The sequence below is a fragment of the Haliotis rubra genome, unplaced genomic scaffold (assembly GCF_003918875.1).
Source record: "Haliotis rubra isolate DU_JTF1 unplaced genomic scaffold, ASM391887v1 Scf641, whole genome shotgun sequence".
In the NCBI taxonomy this organism is placed as follows: Eukaryota; Metazoa; Mollusca; class Gastropoda; order Lepetellida; family Haliotidae; genus Haliotis; species Haliotis rubra.
Window position 1 is genome coordinate 411,451 of NW_025767348.1, and position 15,883 is coordinate 427,333.

The 15,883-nt window shown below is 38.4% G+C and overlaps 1 protein-coding gene across 1 annotated transcript; it reads left to right on the top strand.

Moving 5' to 3' along the window:
- Positions 1 to 37: 37 nt before the first annotated feature.
- Positions 38 to 13,493, top strand: LOC124256873 (probable signal peptidase complex subunit 2). Its single transcript, XM_046690841.1, has 6 exons — positions 38 to 201; positions 5,182 to 5,208; positions 7,243 to 7,329; positions 7,697 to 7,875; positions 9,998 to 10,093; positions 12,149 to 13,493. Exons 1-6 carry the CDS (start codon positions 175 to 177, stop codon positions 12,333 to 12,335), a joined length of 603 nt encoding a protein of 200 aa, XP_046546797.1. The 5' UTR covers positions 38 to 174; the 3' UTR covers positions 12,336 to 13,493.
- The last annotated feature ends 2,390 nt before the right edge of the window (positions 13,494 to 15,883 follow it).

Below are 15,883 nucleotides of genomic sequence, written 5' to 3' on the forward strand. Positions count from 1 at the left end.
ATCATTATCTTTCAATATAGATCAATCACGTGACAGATAGATGAAAAGTGAAACCACACATATTTGTTAATTTTCAAAATATACGTGTTTCAGCGACAATTGTGACGCAAAGGTAAAACTGTAACACGATAGCCAGTTTTCGAGAGTTACCAGACGTGTACTTCCGGTTACAAGATGGCATCCGAAAAGAAGGATTCGAAGGTGTTTTTCGCTCTTATTCACGTTACCTATGTTTGCCTTTTTTATAACCTTGCCACATTACGTCCAGTATAAACTCAATTTCGTGTTTTTGTAATAATTGCACCAGAAATTCTTTCAACAGATCTTGAAAAATCAACTCGCCGGCACATCTGATACCGGCAGCTGTTGATTACCATGTGCCATATGGCAAACACTTATGGCCTTTAATTGTAATTCAGCCATAATCGCAAGAGTTTGATAAGTGTTAATCATTTCTCCAGGTACATATGTGGGTCCCAATACGTATACAGCATTCAAACTTTGGTCAGAATTCATTTGCTGTACAGGAAGGGTAGCTAAACGAAAGATGCTCGAAAGATCTTCCATTTCCTTGCTTTCCTTTCCTCGACATTTTCGTCCATATATGTAGGATGACAACTGCATCATGTTGAGCCACACTTTCAGTAAAGGTGGACATTCTAAATATACTCCAGTCCATACTTTGACAACGATTTGTAAAACGCATATGATTTACGTTTATCGAAGTAAACTTATCAGTGCACATTGTCAGATTCCATGAAGTTTAGGCACTCTGCCCCAATCCGTTATATATTTAGATGAAAGTTTTGGCTAAAATCGTGCTATTATGAATGTATTAACCAAGAAATCGCCACCTACACGTTAATTATAGAACGTCGTGGATGTTTCATGCTAAGGTACTACCTGTGACAAAACTGTCTTATGCATATACTTTTACATCGTGTCTGTGTGTGAAGATTGAGGCGATGAAAGCAGAGATGTCACTTGACTTAAATTACATGATTGCACTAAAAAAAAAGAAACATTAACCCATATGTACGTTTGACAACTTTTATGTGTACTTTTGTTGATTTGTATTCCTTAGTTTATTCAGTTCGTTTTATGATTTACTCAATACATCGATATTTTGCTCATTGACAACTTAGATGTGGACCCGTTGCCGAAGCATGTGTCTGAGAATAGGTTTTCTTTCAATAACATTGCGAAAAATAGCTTGATTTCAAATCTGGGTATTATATGATCAATTAAAATGTAATAAGTTTTTTTTCAGACATTGTTAAAAGAGTTAGTATTAATAAACAAATCATATGTCAGGTACATTTCCAGATATTATGTATAATTTATCCTATCTCACGGTATGCACCTCTCGTCTTCTACCACCATGTGTCGAAACCTGCGGTAGGCTAAGTTGAATCAAATCTTACTGGCCTCTGCCCCCACTCTGACATCAGCACCTGTCAATCATCTCTGTAAGCGTGCAGCTCGCTCAGATGATCATGTGACTACCTGTGCCTGTCATTCTCTTTCTTGTCGCTACGTCGTGTGGACGTGTGCTTGTCTCTAAGAAAGTTTGATTGTGTTTCTACAATGGGAAAATCGAATCACAATAGTGCTAAAAAGCGCAAACATTGCGATAAATGCAACAGCAACTTCTCTCGGCGGCAGACCCACATGCTTCATGTGTTGATTGTTTAGGACGTTGCGAGTGGTCTCAACATTGCACTTTTTGTGCAGACCTTAACGATGATGCTTTTTCTGAATATCGCCGGGTAGCTTGTAGACGCGTGTCAGACAGTGATCGTCGTCAACCATCTGAGGGTCCTTCTGCGTCTAAGACGTTCTAAGACAGAACGCCTTAAGAAAACTGCAGTCCGACTTTCGAAGTCCCTGTCGCCTGCTGAAGATTTCCTAGGGAAGGCGTCGGATTCTTACCTCAGTGAAAATTTACGTCAACTTTTCCGGCCGCATGCGTCTAGCCCCATCACTTTAGAAGACTCTTGTTACCTGAGGGTGTCTGGGTGTTATACCCTTCTCCGTAGGCAATCTGTCTATCTACTCTTGTTCCGGGGATGATGTAGCTAAGATGGATAGTCAAAGATATGTCCGGTATGTTGTTCAAGTCCATTTATTTTGGAATGAATTCTCACACAAAGGTCCTCAGATATTGCCTAGTTTTCCTGGTCTACACACAACACAGATTCACAAACTTCTTGGAAGAACTTGTTGGATTCTTGTACAACTCCAAATGGTACAAGTTCATCTGGGCCTTCTCTCAATATACAGAGAGAACCTTTCAAGTCAATGGTGGGGCCCAGAATCGAGCACTCTTTCCCAGTCAACTAACAAAATAGTCTTCATAACAATTTTGGCTCCTCCCCCTGAGATAATGTCCTACACTATATAAAATTAAATCATATTCCAATTTCCAGCTGCACCCCTGATTGCTATTATTTCCTCTCTTCCAAGACTTAATCAGTACCATCAAATTCTTCCATTATAAATTTACTTCGTTAGTGAGCTTAAATCATTCGTGAAGCATTCAACCGAATAAAACTTCAGACTGGCAGGCGCCAGAAGATGCTTAATCGAATCATTACGTGTGTCCCTTTTCTGATTCTTAGTATCTTAATTACCAGTAATTTCCTAAATGGTATATGAGTCACCCGATCCACATGTTCCACTCATCTCCCTTATTAAATTTGTTGTATGCAAGGGAAATGAATCGATATGAATTTGGTTACTCTGGTCAATGCACTTTCCAAGTACAATGACACTTCTTAGCTGAACTTCAAATTTTCCTTAAATCTTTACCAAATGTATTTTAAGTTTTCAATTCTAAATATCCTGGTTATAATTATGTTCTTCATATATAAGTATATACATAGTTATGAGTTTACTAATGAAACATTTATCAGAAATATTACTTCCTAATAACCTTTATATGAAGAACATAATATCATAATAAGGTGACAAAAACTATGCATTTACGGCATATATTCAATCATTATAAATAAATTTGAACAAATTAGAAAGAATGACCAAATTTGCTGGGGCATTTTGTAGGGGCAGTTTGACTGTTTCGACTGGTATATATTACCAAAATCAGTAAGAGATTTCACATGAGCTTGAAAATGTTTCGCTATAACGTTTTTTTAGGTTTGGAGCCCTAATAACACGAAACATTGCCGAATACAACGGCAAATCATGAAGAACGTGTTGCTTTGATTTTTTTCCATTTTGTCCAATTACGCACGTCGTCATCAGACTCGCTATTTGTCAGTAGTGTGTGCCGTGAAAGTTGTTCTGTATTCTCATTGGCTGACAGGATGTCATTCTAAGGCTTGACCGAGTACCATAACTATTTCCATAACCAAACAATGGGGAAACATACGTGGTCCTCACTAGTATTTTATAATTCACCAGTTTGCAGGGAATAACTTATTTGCGTTGCGAATGTTATCTCTGCTCGACCAGGCTGGGATCTTGTATCGAGACTTGATACGTTATTAATGAGATCTAGGATCCTAATTTTTTTCAACAAAATAATTCAAGTGTAATTTTTGAAGCAGATAATTTTTATTTTCCCTCGTCTGAAGCATAGTAATTTTGTTTTTAAATCCCGGACACCCTACAGTCACCCATTTGACACAAAATGAACTGTAATGACATTTTTAAAAAAATAATTCTTAGTGACTGGTCATATATTTATAGGGGTGAGTTTGCTGGCTGGAACTGTATGACATTTTGCTGACAAATAGTAATCTTGTTAAATGATCTGGTCTATTTTTAAATTTATTTTGACCTCAAGCGGTGCCTCCGTTTTTTGATTCTTCTTCTTCATCTTCATTGGAAGATTTTCTTGCAAGATGTAAAATCGGATCATATTGATACAGTCTAACATCCATTTCAGAAATGACATCAGGAACATCTTTTCCTGCTTCAGCATCCACGAACACTGTTAAGTTGTGAGGTAAAATCAAAGAGGAAGCCATCAGCAACAGGCACTTATGACGTCAAGTCATGTGGTACCTCCTCTGCTCATTAACTGTCGGGTGTTTCCGTAATTAGTGGAAATACGAGTATGTTTTTGTGTTTTTATTGCGATTTTACAAACTTTTTGTTCAATTTTAATCACAGAATGTGACTTTTACTTTTAGAATATCCTTTACAATATATCAAAAATTTTGATTTCGTTCGTATTCTCCTTAAATAGACTGTAAGGCCAGTCTTGTGCTACATGCAGAGATGATCGACACTCAGCTTACTGACCTCTACTCTCCGAGCAATTACGTCAGTAAAGTGTTGATTTCCGATTACCTACATGGTTTTCGGAAGCGTTCTGCTCCTAAGTCCTTTCTCACCTTGGTAAGTTAGGGAGATTGGTACTGCACGTTAAACTAGTTGAGCAACTGAGCTATTCCCTCTTTCACCGCCTTCCAGCGTGTGTCTGTGGGGGGTAGTTTCGCAGCAGGGACTGGCCAGATTAAGGTCTTCGACTTTAATTCACTGGGGTCACCTGATAAATTGCGGGTCGGCGGGGCCTACTTGTCAAACTGCGTCCTTTTGATTGTCAAAAGTTGCGGCTGAAAACCACATTAATTCGGGAGCGCCCACTCCGTAGAGTTTTTGTAAGCCAAGGGGTTACAAGGAACCCATCTCAAGTTTGGAGTCTGCATATCGGGAGTTGGTGCTTTCTCCTGGCCTCCTTGGGGTTATGTGTCTTCCTGGTTATACGTATTGACGGGGTAATCTGCGGCCCTCCTACCAACCGTGGGATTGTGCATACCGTGAGATAGGATAAGTTTAAAAAACTTTTGTAATAAATTGTATATTTATATACTTATCCTATCTCACGCGATGGATAACCACCCGACCTGCCCCACATCACAGATTACTGGAAGCTCCAAGACGAGAATGACAGGCACAGGTAGTCACATGATCATCTGAGCGAGCTGCACGCTTATGGAGATGATTGACTGGTGCTGATATTGGAGTGGGGTCAGAGGTCAGGGGGGTCAGAGGCCATTAAGATTTGATTCAACTTAGCCTACAGCACGTTTCCACACATGGTCGTAGAAGAAGAGGAGAGGTGCATACCGTGAGATAGGATAAGTATATAAATATACAATTTATTATAAAATTTACAAATTCAGATGGAAATACTGCATTTTATGTTTACAGACTTCATCAAATCAGCAGAAAGATGAGGTAGTGATATGTTCAATCATCTTCAATGGGCAGAAAGGAATTGACTTTTCTATAAATTTTGTCAGTTACTTTTGTACTGGCCACATCATAAACCAGCGTTGCAAACTCCCACCTGCCCGACCGTCCGGGATGGTCTGTTTTGAGACAGGATGGTCACTTTTAAAAAGTTGCACGCCCGATGGTGTGGCTGATAAATCCGTGTATTTTTGTAATGTATATAATGACTAAAGCCTTGACTGAAACAGATTTGAAAATGTGGATTATTGTGACAATAACTTGACATTAAACAGTTCCCTCCTTTTATTTACCTTCTTTGTATTTATCTTAATCCAGAAAATACTGGACTGGCAACTTTCCAACCGGTCTGGTAACTTTTGAGAGTTACCAGACCAGATTTGTGGCTGAAATTTTGGGGAGTTTACAACACTGCATAAACTTAAGGCCATTCTGTCCTTTGGTCAGTTGTTAATTAAAAATATGCCCTGTGCCAACATCTTTTAAATCCACCATCCCACCCAGAGTTTAACTGACAAAGTTTCTTGTGTCTTTCCATATAGAATTGAGCATGTTGAGTCATAGAATATCGCCTAAAAATAAATTACTGTAATCGTAGTTATTTTCGCGTGGGATTAAGTTTTGCGCTTTTAGCGTAAAAAGATCGTGCGTCAATAATCATACCAAGCGAAATATTCATGGTCAAGTCATGACAAAATTCAGACAAATACACAAGTAGGAACAACATGCAATTTGTTTAATGCAGCCAAGCAATGATTTGACCATGTGAACAACACGTGTTCATAAACAACAAATACTACTTTATGATTTCTATGTTTAATTATTGTAAGTACTGGTATACACTCTTCCTTAATTTGTTGTCAGTTAATCTCACATATTGGACCGGTGTTGTCATGTTGACACAAGTATAATCCAACCTCTCTTTCTCATTGTTTTTGTAAACACGATTCAATTATGGCAGCTAGCTTTGATCATTGCATGTCTATCGGTTGTGAAAACTTTGTGATGGACACCATCACTCAGGTGTTTGAAATACGCGAAAAAACAAATGCGCTAACAGGTCTTTGGTGAACTTTCCGCGAAAATTGCACCCCGTGAAAATATATTCGATTACAGTACTTGATCTTACCAGGCTTGGGCGTTTGATTCATGATTTAGTTACACTGCATGATATTCACACTGGTGCAAGTAAAACCTCATTAATCTGATCTGTTCCAGTGTACTTAAGCAAGGGTGATGGTGTTCTAGATTTTAATGGTTGAGAATTTATTGATAATAGTAATTATGGTAATGCTTCTCTAGCTATCTTCCAAACAGTAGAAAGTTTAGGATTCCAGACAAACAGGGTCTGAATGATAAGGGTTCACTGTACAGGGCTGGAAATAACTTTAAAATTCCTAGTGTACTCCGGTACAGTGGCACAAGTAAAATCACTTGTCCTGATAATTTTTCCACTATACTGGCCGATTTTCTTGTTGATTTTTTAAACAAACAACATAATTAACATTGGAAAGTCAACTGGACACCGGTACAGTGTGATATACAAATATGCTTGCCCGACAGAAAAAACACTGGACTCGGGCGTCAGGCAATGGGTTATTTCCACCCCTGCTGTATATGGTTCATTATTTGACCTGTATGCATGGTCAGATCTGATTAACATGATTAATGCTTGTTGTAAACACTCTCTGATCTTGTATTGTATACAGGTACATGTATAATGCAATATAATTGTTTTGCTCATGAGCATGTTCCTAATTATCGCATTCATGATGTTATTGATACTGAATTGATTGAACTGTTAAAAGGTCATTCAAAACATTCAAGGTTCTCACATAAACACTTTGTTCTGATTAGAATTTTTTCCTGTAACTTTAGAACTGTAACTTTGTTGATAATTATGAATTCGAAAATTTAATATTTTTGTCCTTCTTTCCACACCTTGGACACACTGACTACACAAGGTATGTATCCATGGTAATTAGTAAGCACTGGAATCACAAATCAGTTTGTTTTCAGCAATGGTCGATTGAAGACAAACCTGTCAAGATTGACAGATGGGATCCCTCGGCCTTGAAGAACTCGTTAGATGATGCTGCTAAGAAGGTAAGTGAATTCAGAGGTTGAAGGATTCCTTGTCACGCTGAAGGCCACGGTTCATTTCCCCACGAAGCCCATTTCTTGTGTCCCATGCTGTGATATTACTGGAATATTGCTAAAAGTAGCACAAACCCAACTCACTCACTCACTCTCATGATTTACCGCCACATCGGTGTAATATTGCTGAGTGCAATGTTAAACTAAACTGTCATGATTTGGTTATTTACAGGCAGTGGCCATATGTCTACAGTGTTGCTAAGGTTGTATTTCATTACAAATAAACAAGCAAATAAGAATTGACTTTACTCATCAATGTTGTAATTATTTGTGGACAGCATAATATTCAGAAGCCTGAATCTGTTTGACCTTGTAGGTGCTGCTAGAGAACTTCGGCTACACAGAATCTCACTCACTTATGGATGGGAGACTTGCCATCTGTACCATCGCCGTGGGCTTCGCCATGTTTGCCCTCGTGTGGGACTATCTGCGACCATTTCCTGAATCTCGACCAGTTCTCATCATGTGTGTACTATCGTATCCTTTACAAGTCCTGTCGTACAGTTCAACATTCTACATATGAGGACAATTACATCAATATCTAAACCAGTGACACCAGTTCGAATCAGCAAATTTACAGCTGGGGAAGGCGAGAAAAATAGAGTGTATGACTGAACACTCTTGAACAGGAAATATCTGGATAAATCTTATAATTAAATCTAGTATTGTCTATTAGTCACAGTAGCAGGGATTGGGATAGAGAACTTTATTCCTACATGTTTAAGTCTTGAATAGCTGCAGTGATAATAATAAATAATGGTGAAGTGACAGCACTTGTAACTTGTTCTATACATGATACAATACAGCAGTTAAAACATGTTGTCTGGAAGACAAGTCAAGAAGTTGATCAGATATGTTACTTTTCTGATGATTTGTAGCCTGTCCTGCTTGAATGAGACAGAAATATTGACTACATTTGTAGCAGTTCCATTTAGCATTTCAGTCTAATTTGTGGCGAAATTAAAACGTTGAGAATTTGTTTAGAATTATGATTATTATGATGATAGCCCTGAAATGCTACAGGTCCTTGAGGACTGTCACCCATGGATTTGTACTTTTCCTCTGTAAAGTTTTTCTGCGATGGGGTAACCCAGTGGTTAAAGCGCTCTGCTGAAGGCCCGGCTTTGATTCCATACAGGAGTACAATGTGCGAAGCCCTAGTGTTGGGAATCGGTTGTGATTTCATAATCGATCATCGGTTACAATCGGATTGGCTCAACCGATCAATCATCGGTTAATAATCGGTTAAATGAAATGACAAGAATAACCTCTGAATAAAACATATGTTACACAAGACCATGTGTTTGGTATTGTCTCAGACTCCTAAAAAGTAAGTTCAGTTCAGAGACAGATGGTTGAATTTGAACAAAAGAAAAGAAAAAGAATTTGTTCTTTTTATGGTTTATTATTTATTTACCATCAATGCCAGAGATGCCAACCTCAACAATTTTATCATACTAGTGGCTACAAATTTTAGCCTAAACTACGCCAATACGTTTCACTAGAAATTCTACGAAATTGGAAGAAAATTCATTGAAATTCGAAATATATAGACACAAACATATATTTTAGTCGACTAAGTACAAGACAAATATCAATTATGTTCTTGATTTCGACAAATAAATAATCTCTTATCATTTATGAAATCAACTTTCAGGATTTATTTCATATATTTTATGTTTGCAAGTAGATATATATCCAAAAGTGACTCTGACATAGCAAAGTAAAAGGGTACTCAAGTTTTAACCTGATTTACGATAATTCATGTCACAAGGCCTACATGTCATTCGTTTTCAATAACGTTTCAATTTGTTTGTATGTATTCTGTAGTTTCAAATTTCGTACTGATAGTAATAGACTTAAGAGTATGGACAGATTCATATCATGCACGTATAACATGATGATACAGTAAACAACACATTCATAACATCTTTACTTTTCTATTTTCAAATAATTCTCTATTAGACCATTCACTTGATAGTATCACGAAATTATGAGTAGATACCTTTGTTTGCGTATTCCTTCGACAAATACGACAAATCGCCTTTGACATGTCAAGTTTTTCCTTCGTTGGGGACCCCTGACATTTCTTCCAAAATCTGAAACACTTCCAAACGTTGGATCTGCCTTTCCCGCAAGGGTAGTTGAATATTTCATCGACATCAACCCGGTTGGCAGCCGCCATTTTGTTTGGCGCGAAAGCTAACAACAATTATGATTTCACCAAAACTTCGCTTATTTATCTTAACACATTACTGGCAGATCATTATTTATTTAGACTTTTTGTTCCTTTTGTTTATTTTTTATATTCTGCAGCTGGGTTATTATGTATTTAGATACGTCCGTCATGAACAAGGTAAGCAGCAGTTGTACGCTCATGGAATGAGGTAAACATGCAAGTCATCGCTGCGCCGGAGTGTGCATGCCAGTTTGTTGTGATCGACAGCTACAATAAATATGACATTAAGCGAAACAAAATATATACACTGTGTATCCATTTTCAGTCAACTTCACTTCATTTCAAGGCGTAAGTAGACGCAATATGATTGTGAATTTTGTGAATAATGCGGACCGAAGTTATAATCATCTGTAACTGCCAGTTGTCTTGTGGTCTGAGTTGGGTATTCATTACTGTTTTCATAAAATTATTAGCGAAAGATCGTGCTGGGATGGATCCCGACAACACCTGGAAACTCTCATCCTATCTGAAAAAGTAAGTGCACGTCAACTTAGATAGATCCAGGTTAGACTTGTTCTTCAGTATCCCAAACTTGTCGTAAGAGGCAACTAATGGAATTGGGTGGTTACATGTCATCGTATCCCAATTGCGTAGATCGATGCTCATGCTGTTGATCACTGGATGGTCTGGTCCAGGCTTGATTATTTACAGACAGCCTCCATATAGCTGGAATATTGCTGAGTGCGACTCCATTTGTTTCCCCACTGATTTTGCCTAAACGTCAAAGGGACATTAGGGGGGCAGTGCAGTGCAAGTATTTGCTTGTCATGCCTTGAGGGTTCAATTTCCTTTATGTGAACATTAGTGCTCCCTGTGATATGTTAAAGGAATATTATTATACCCCCGCTACGAAGTAAGGGGGGTATATAGCGTTCATTCTGTCCGTCCGTCCTTCTGTCCCGAAACTTTGTCCGGAGCATATCTCTTAAAGTTTACATGCTAGGTTCACCAAAATTCACACACATGTTAATCATTACCCATTGATGTGCCTTTTGCTATTTCAAGTATTAAATGTGTGCAACATGAGAGTCAGTAACATTCTTCATCTACGTCCACTTCATTGTGTTTAACATGAGACAGTCAAGTTCAGTTGTATGTCAGGTTTCCATGGAAAACACAAAAAAAATAATGTTTCCATAAATTATTACTGTAATCAGTACATGGCAAAACTATTATCTAACATGTATATAAAGTTTAGTAGAGTCAAGGAGTAAGTCTTATGAGCTGCTGATCCTTGTCACATTATATATATCAATATCAGTCATTTCCATGTCCCAAAGTGTGAAGCGGGGTTTGTGAGCTGTGCTCACTTCTACACTTGTTAAAAATGTTATAAATCTACTGGCAAACAATGATAAGTTGAGCACCGACCTGACAATTGACCAGTTTTAGCATGTGTGAGTGCCACCCACTGGCGCTTGCCATTGTCCGCGATCAAGTGTAGTGCAACTTGCTACACCAATTTGAGAGTCTTATGAGCACGGCGTGTGCAGCTACGTGCGGAATCAATTTCATCATCATGCAATGCACGTGCACTAGCCTACATCTGCTCTACATGGCCCAAACCAAATCAGTTTGCTCATTGCCGTGCACCACCTACTTCTCGTAAACGCGTTCTCTGTACCTGTCCAACTTATCCTTGTTTGCGAGTACCCTTAATTAAGCTTCATTTAGGGTTGGGATCTTGTATTTGATTCCCCACATAGGTACATTTTGTGAAGCCCTTTTCTGGTGTCCCGAGTCATGATATTGCTGGAATATTGCAAAAAAGCGGTGTAAAACCCTACTCACTCAAGTGAGTGAGTGAGTGAGTTGAGTTTTATGCCGCACTCAGCAATATTCCAGCTATATGGCGGCGGTCTGTAAATAATCGAGTCTGGACCAGACAATCCAGTGATCAAGAGCTTGAGCATCGATCTGCGCAATTGGGAACCGATCCTACTCACTCACGCTTCAGTTAGGGTTTTGGTGGTGGGGTGGCTTAGTGGTTAATCTGGGTTTGATTCTCAACATGATACTATGTGTGAAACTATTTTTGGTGTCCCCCTCCTTGATATTTCTGGTAGGTTGCTAAAATCAGCGTAAATCTATACCCACTCACTCATAGGGCTGGGACGATTCACCGATGCATCGCGAAATTTAAGTTTGATACAGCTATCGTATCGTGGACTGGTGTATCGATACAAAATGATACACAACTTTTTTTTCAAAACAGTATTATCTTAAACATTACAGTAAGAGAAAAATAAGCAAGTATGACGGAGTTACTTGTGTGTTTATAACAATATTTAGTGTTATTGTTAAACACAAATACCTTGAAATAAATGATTTTAAATCATGATACTGTGTCATTCTTTCAAGGTGTATGTATCGTGCTACATATCGTATCGCAGGTAAAATATCACGATATGTATCGTATCGGGAAATAGTGTATCGTCCCAGCGCTACCTTACTCATGCTTTAGTTAGGCTTGACATCTATGAATGTGTTACCAAAAATGAAACATAATTATTCTTCCTTTTCTTGCAGGTATGACGATGTGTATAATTTGTCAGCATCGTTTATTGACGGAAAAACTAGGGAGACACGCACACGTGAGATCAGCCATTCAGTAGCCAAGTTCTTTGACGAGACTGGAACACTTTGTATTGACCTCTTCGAACCGTTGGTCAAGCAGCTGAAACAGAGCCTGGACACAGACAAGAAGAAAAACTGACCATGGGCTGTGCGGCAAAATGTGTGTGTGTGTATGCTTTGTGAGAGGTGGTGGGTGAGAATGCTTCAAATATTTTTAGATTGAAAGGGCTGGGCTGGAAGAAAGGTCAGTGGGGATGAGATGCTTTGGAGGGGGGTATGTGCATATGTTTGGAAACATTGAGTGACAAGAATGTTTATTTACTCTAAAGTCAATCTAGCAAATGTCTAGAAAGAGTACTCCGTCTTATAAAAGAAGACGACTTTCAAATTTCAGTCTTTTAGGACTCAAAACATTTCACCAAATGTCTTGTATTGCTCTCTAAAGGGGAATTTAGAAAAAGTATACCATCTGCTGAAAAGATTACTGGCTCTACTGGCTTGCAGAATTCTGAATTGACTAGCCAGTGTAGTTTCTACTAGCCTCAGGCCTTTGGGTAAGCGTTTCCATCCCTGGGTGAGTGTTTGGAAAATGTGTGTTAGATATAGGATGTTACGTTAAGAATCAAACTGACACAGATATATTTAAAGGTATTGGTGCAATGACCAGAAATTTGTCTAACAAGACCAAATTGATGGAATGGTTTAACATTTGAAAGTGATCTTTTTGATTGAAATGATGGTCATTTTTTATACAGCCTTTGTTTTTGGGATGTTGCTTCTTTTCAAAAGGGGGGCGGTGGGGTAGCCTTATGGTTAAAGCGTTGGCTCGTCAAGCCGAAGACCCGGGTTCGAATCCCCACATGGGCACAATGTGTGAAGCCCATTTCTGGTGTCCCCAGCCGTGATGTTGCTGGAATATTGCTAAAAGCAAACTCAGACAGTTTTTTCCAAAGGTCTTAACATTCAGCAGAAGAAGAAAAATATCGTCTAGGGTTAACAAGCATTTTAATAATAGATTGAAGATGTGTTTAAACTTTGAAATCAATGTGTTGTATGGAATGTAAGTTGTTTCAGGTCATTGTCGTTAATGAGAGATTTGGGAGCATTTCTTAATATTGTTTTTCATGTTAGTTATGCCATGTTTGTTTGTCAATCAAGTCCAATTTGGAACCTGTTATTCCATTAATGAGATGTACCTCTCAATCTGTGTTGTCATTCAAATCGGGTTGAAAGAGATATTGTCAAGTTTTGTCATTCTCATAAATCCACATCACAAAAAATAAATAAGTAATTCTTATTTGTCTGTGTTGTTGCTATATTTTTTCAAACTGAATCTGAACAAATGTGTCTAACAGCCATGTGAACAGACCCATGAAGATTTGGGTTTGTACTGGTTTTCAGCAATCCATTCTTATCGCTAGAGTGCCTGAAGATTTAGTGGGATTCAAACACTGGACTTACTGATCCAAGGTCGAATTCAGAGAAATTATTAACATGACCAAAATGATTACCTATGTCAACATTCTGACAAGCTAGGGGACCCGTGAAGATCCGGGTTAGAATATTGATCTTTAGAAACCCATGCTTGTAAGAGGTTACTAAAGGGATCGGGTGGTCAGGCTCGGTGACCCGGTTGACACATGTCATCGGTTCTCAATTGGGTAGATCGATTTTCATGATGTTGATCACTAGATTGTCTGGTCCAGACTCGATTATTTACAGACTGCCGCCATCTAGTTCGAATATTGCTGAGTGTGGTGTAAAACTAAACCCACTCACTCACACGCTTGGGGTGTCCTCTTTGGGGTGGGATGATGCAACTTCCCAAACACTGCTCAATGCCCTTGAAGCAAATCACTAGATTGTCTGGCCAGACAGTCATTACCAGTACATATTATTTAGTGTTGTGTAATATATTCAACTAAAACAGAGATTAGACTGCAGTATTTAAGCAATCCATATATTTATTGGAAGGGGTTTCATTTTAAGTCAAAGGCAGACATGACTTGGTGCAAAATGTGTTTGATGGTTTTGTCTGGAGCCTATCTCTTAAAGTTTACATGCTAGGTTCACCAAACTTCACACATGTTAATCATTACCCATTGATGTGCCTTTTTCTATTTTAAACTTTTTCAGAATTTGTTTTGTTGTTATTTCCATGGAAACATGACTTAGTGCAAAATGTCTTTGATGGTTACCTGGCCACAGCGTATCATCGAAACTATACATGCTAGGTTCACCAAACTCAATACACAAGTTAATCATGACCCAAAGATATGCAATGTGCTAAAAAATAACAATCTTCATCTAGTCCACTTCATTGTGGGCAACAAGTTCAATTGGATGTCAGGTTTCCTTGGAAAACACAAAAAAAATAATGTTTCTATAAATTATTACTGTAATCAGTACATGCCTAAACTATTATCTAACATGTATATAAGGTTTAGTAGAGTCAAGGAGAAAGTCTTTTGAGCTGCTGATTATATATATCAATATCAGTCATTTCCATGTCCCAAAGTGGGAAGCAGGGGTATGTGAGCTGTGCTCACTTCTACACTTGTAACTGATTTAAGGTCTTTGAGTGGCATTTTAGAAGTTGGGAAGTACATTATAGAACAAACTTTGTGGATAACGTCTTTTATTTCGTGAGTGCGAATGCGTGACGATACAAGAATCTGTATCCAAACGTCGAAACGTCGCACTCACGAAATAAAGGAAGTTGTTTTCCATAAAGTTTGTTCTATATTGTAACTTATTTGCTTGTTACAATTTTATTCAATGTGTGATATGTGTAAGATTTATTCATGTTTGCTTGCAGTTGGAAGACGTACGAGAAGTTTCCTTTCGAATACACTTCATTTGCTATGTACATATTCGAGAAGACACTTTCTCTGAATCAAGTGTTTGTCAGTAAACCTTCTTTGACTTGAGTATCATTTCCCGGGTGTTTTACACCCGGTCGGCAGTTAGGGTTCCTAAATAAAAAAAAGTCGAGAGCACGGTTAAAGCATTAAAAATACAACATGTCAACACACGTGTGAAATGTGACGTTTTCAGATTGTGAACTCCTCTTCTCGAATCCATGACTGATCAGAAGGTCGGAGTGCTATCGTTTTGGGAATGTATTACCGAAAGATGAATTACAGCTTAAATCTGCAAGACCTCAGCCTGTAAATTTTCGACCTCCCGTCGGTTGATAGCATGAGCACGAGATGATCTAAAATTGAAATTTCATGAAATAAGTATTACACAACACAATCGGTGAAAGTAACATATTTATTTGTTTTTTCATATTTATATTTTTCGCCATTAAGCTCTCTAGCTGGTTTTGGTGCTAGATATAGCGCATGAGAAGATATACAGTCCGTTTGAGTCAGTAACGGACCGATGAATTGCAAATGTTATCATTGTACCATCCCTGGTCTCGGGATGGCTTACAACAGGCAACTGTTGCACCACTTGTCATCCCTTTCAGGCGTGACTATGACACTATGACGGACGAGGAACCGACAGGTCTCCCGGAATAGATTTTGAGATGTCCCCCGCCATGACGGGCTGTTCCGTTTCTGCGGTTTCACCCCGCCGCGACAGATTACAACTTTTGCGTTTTCAATGATGATAGTTTCTTAAACAACTATTTTGGTGGAGTCCGGAAAATTTTCAAATATGAGAAAGCTGTTGGGTATT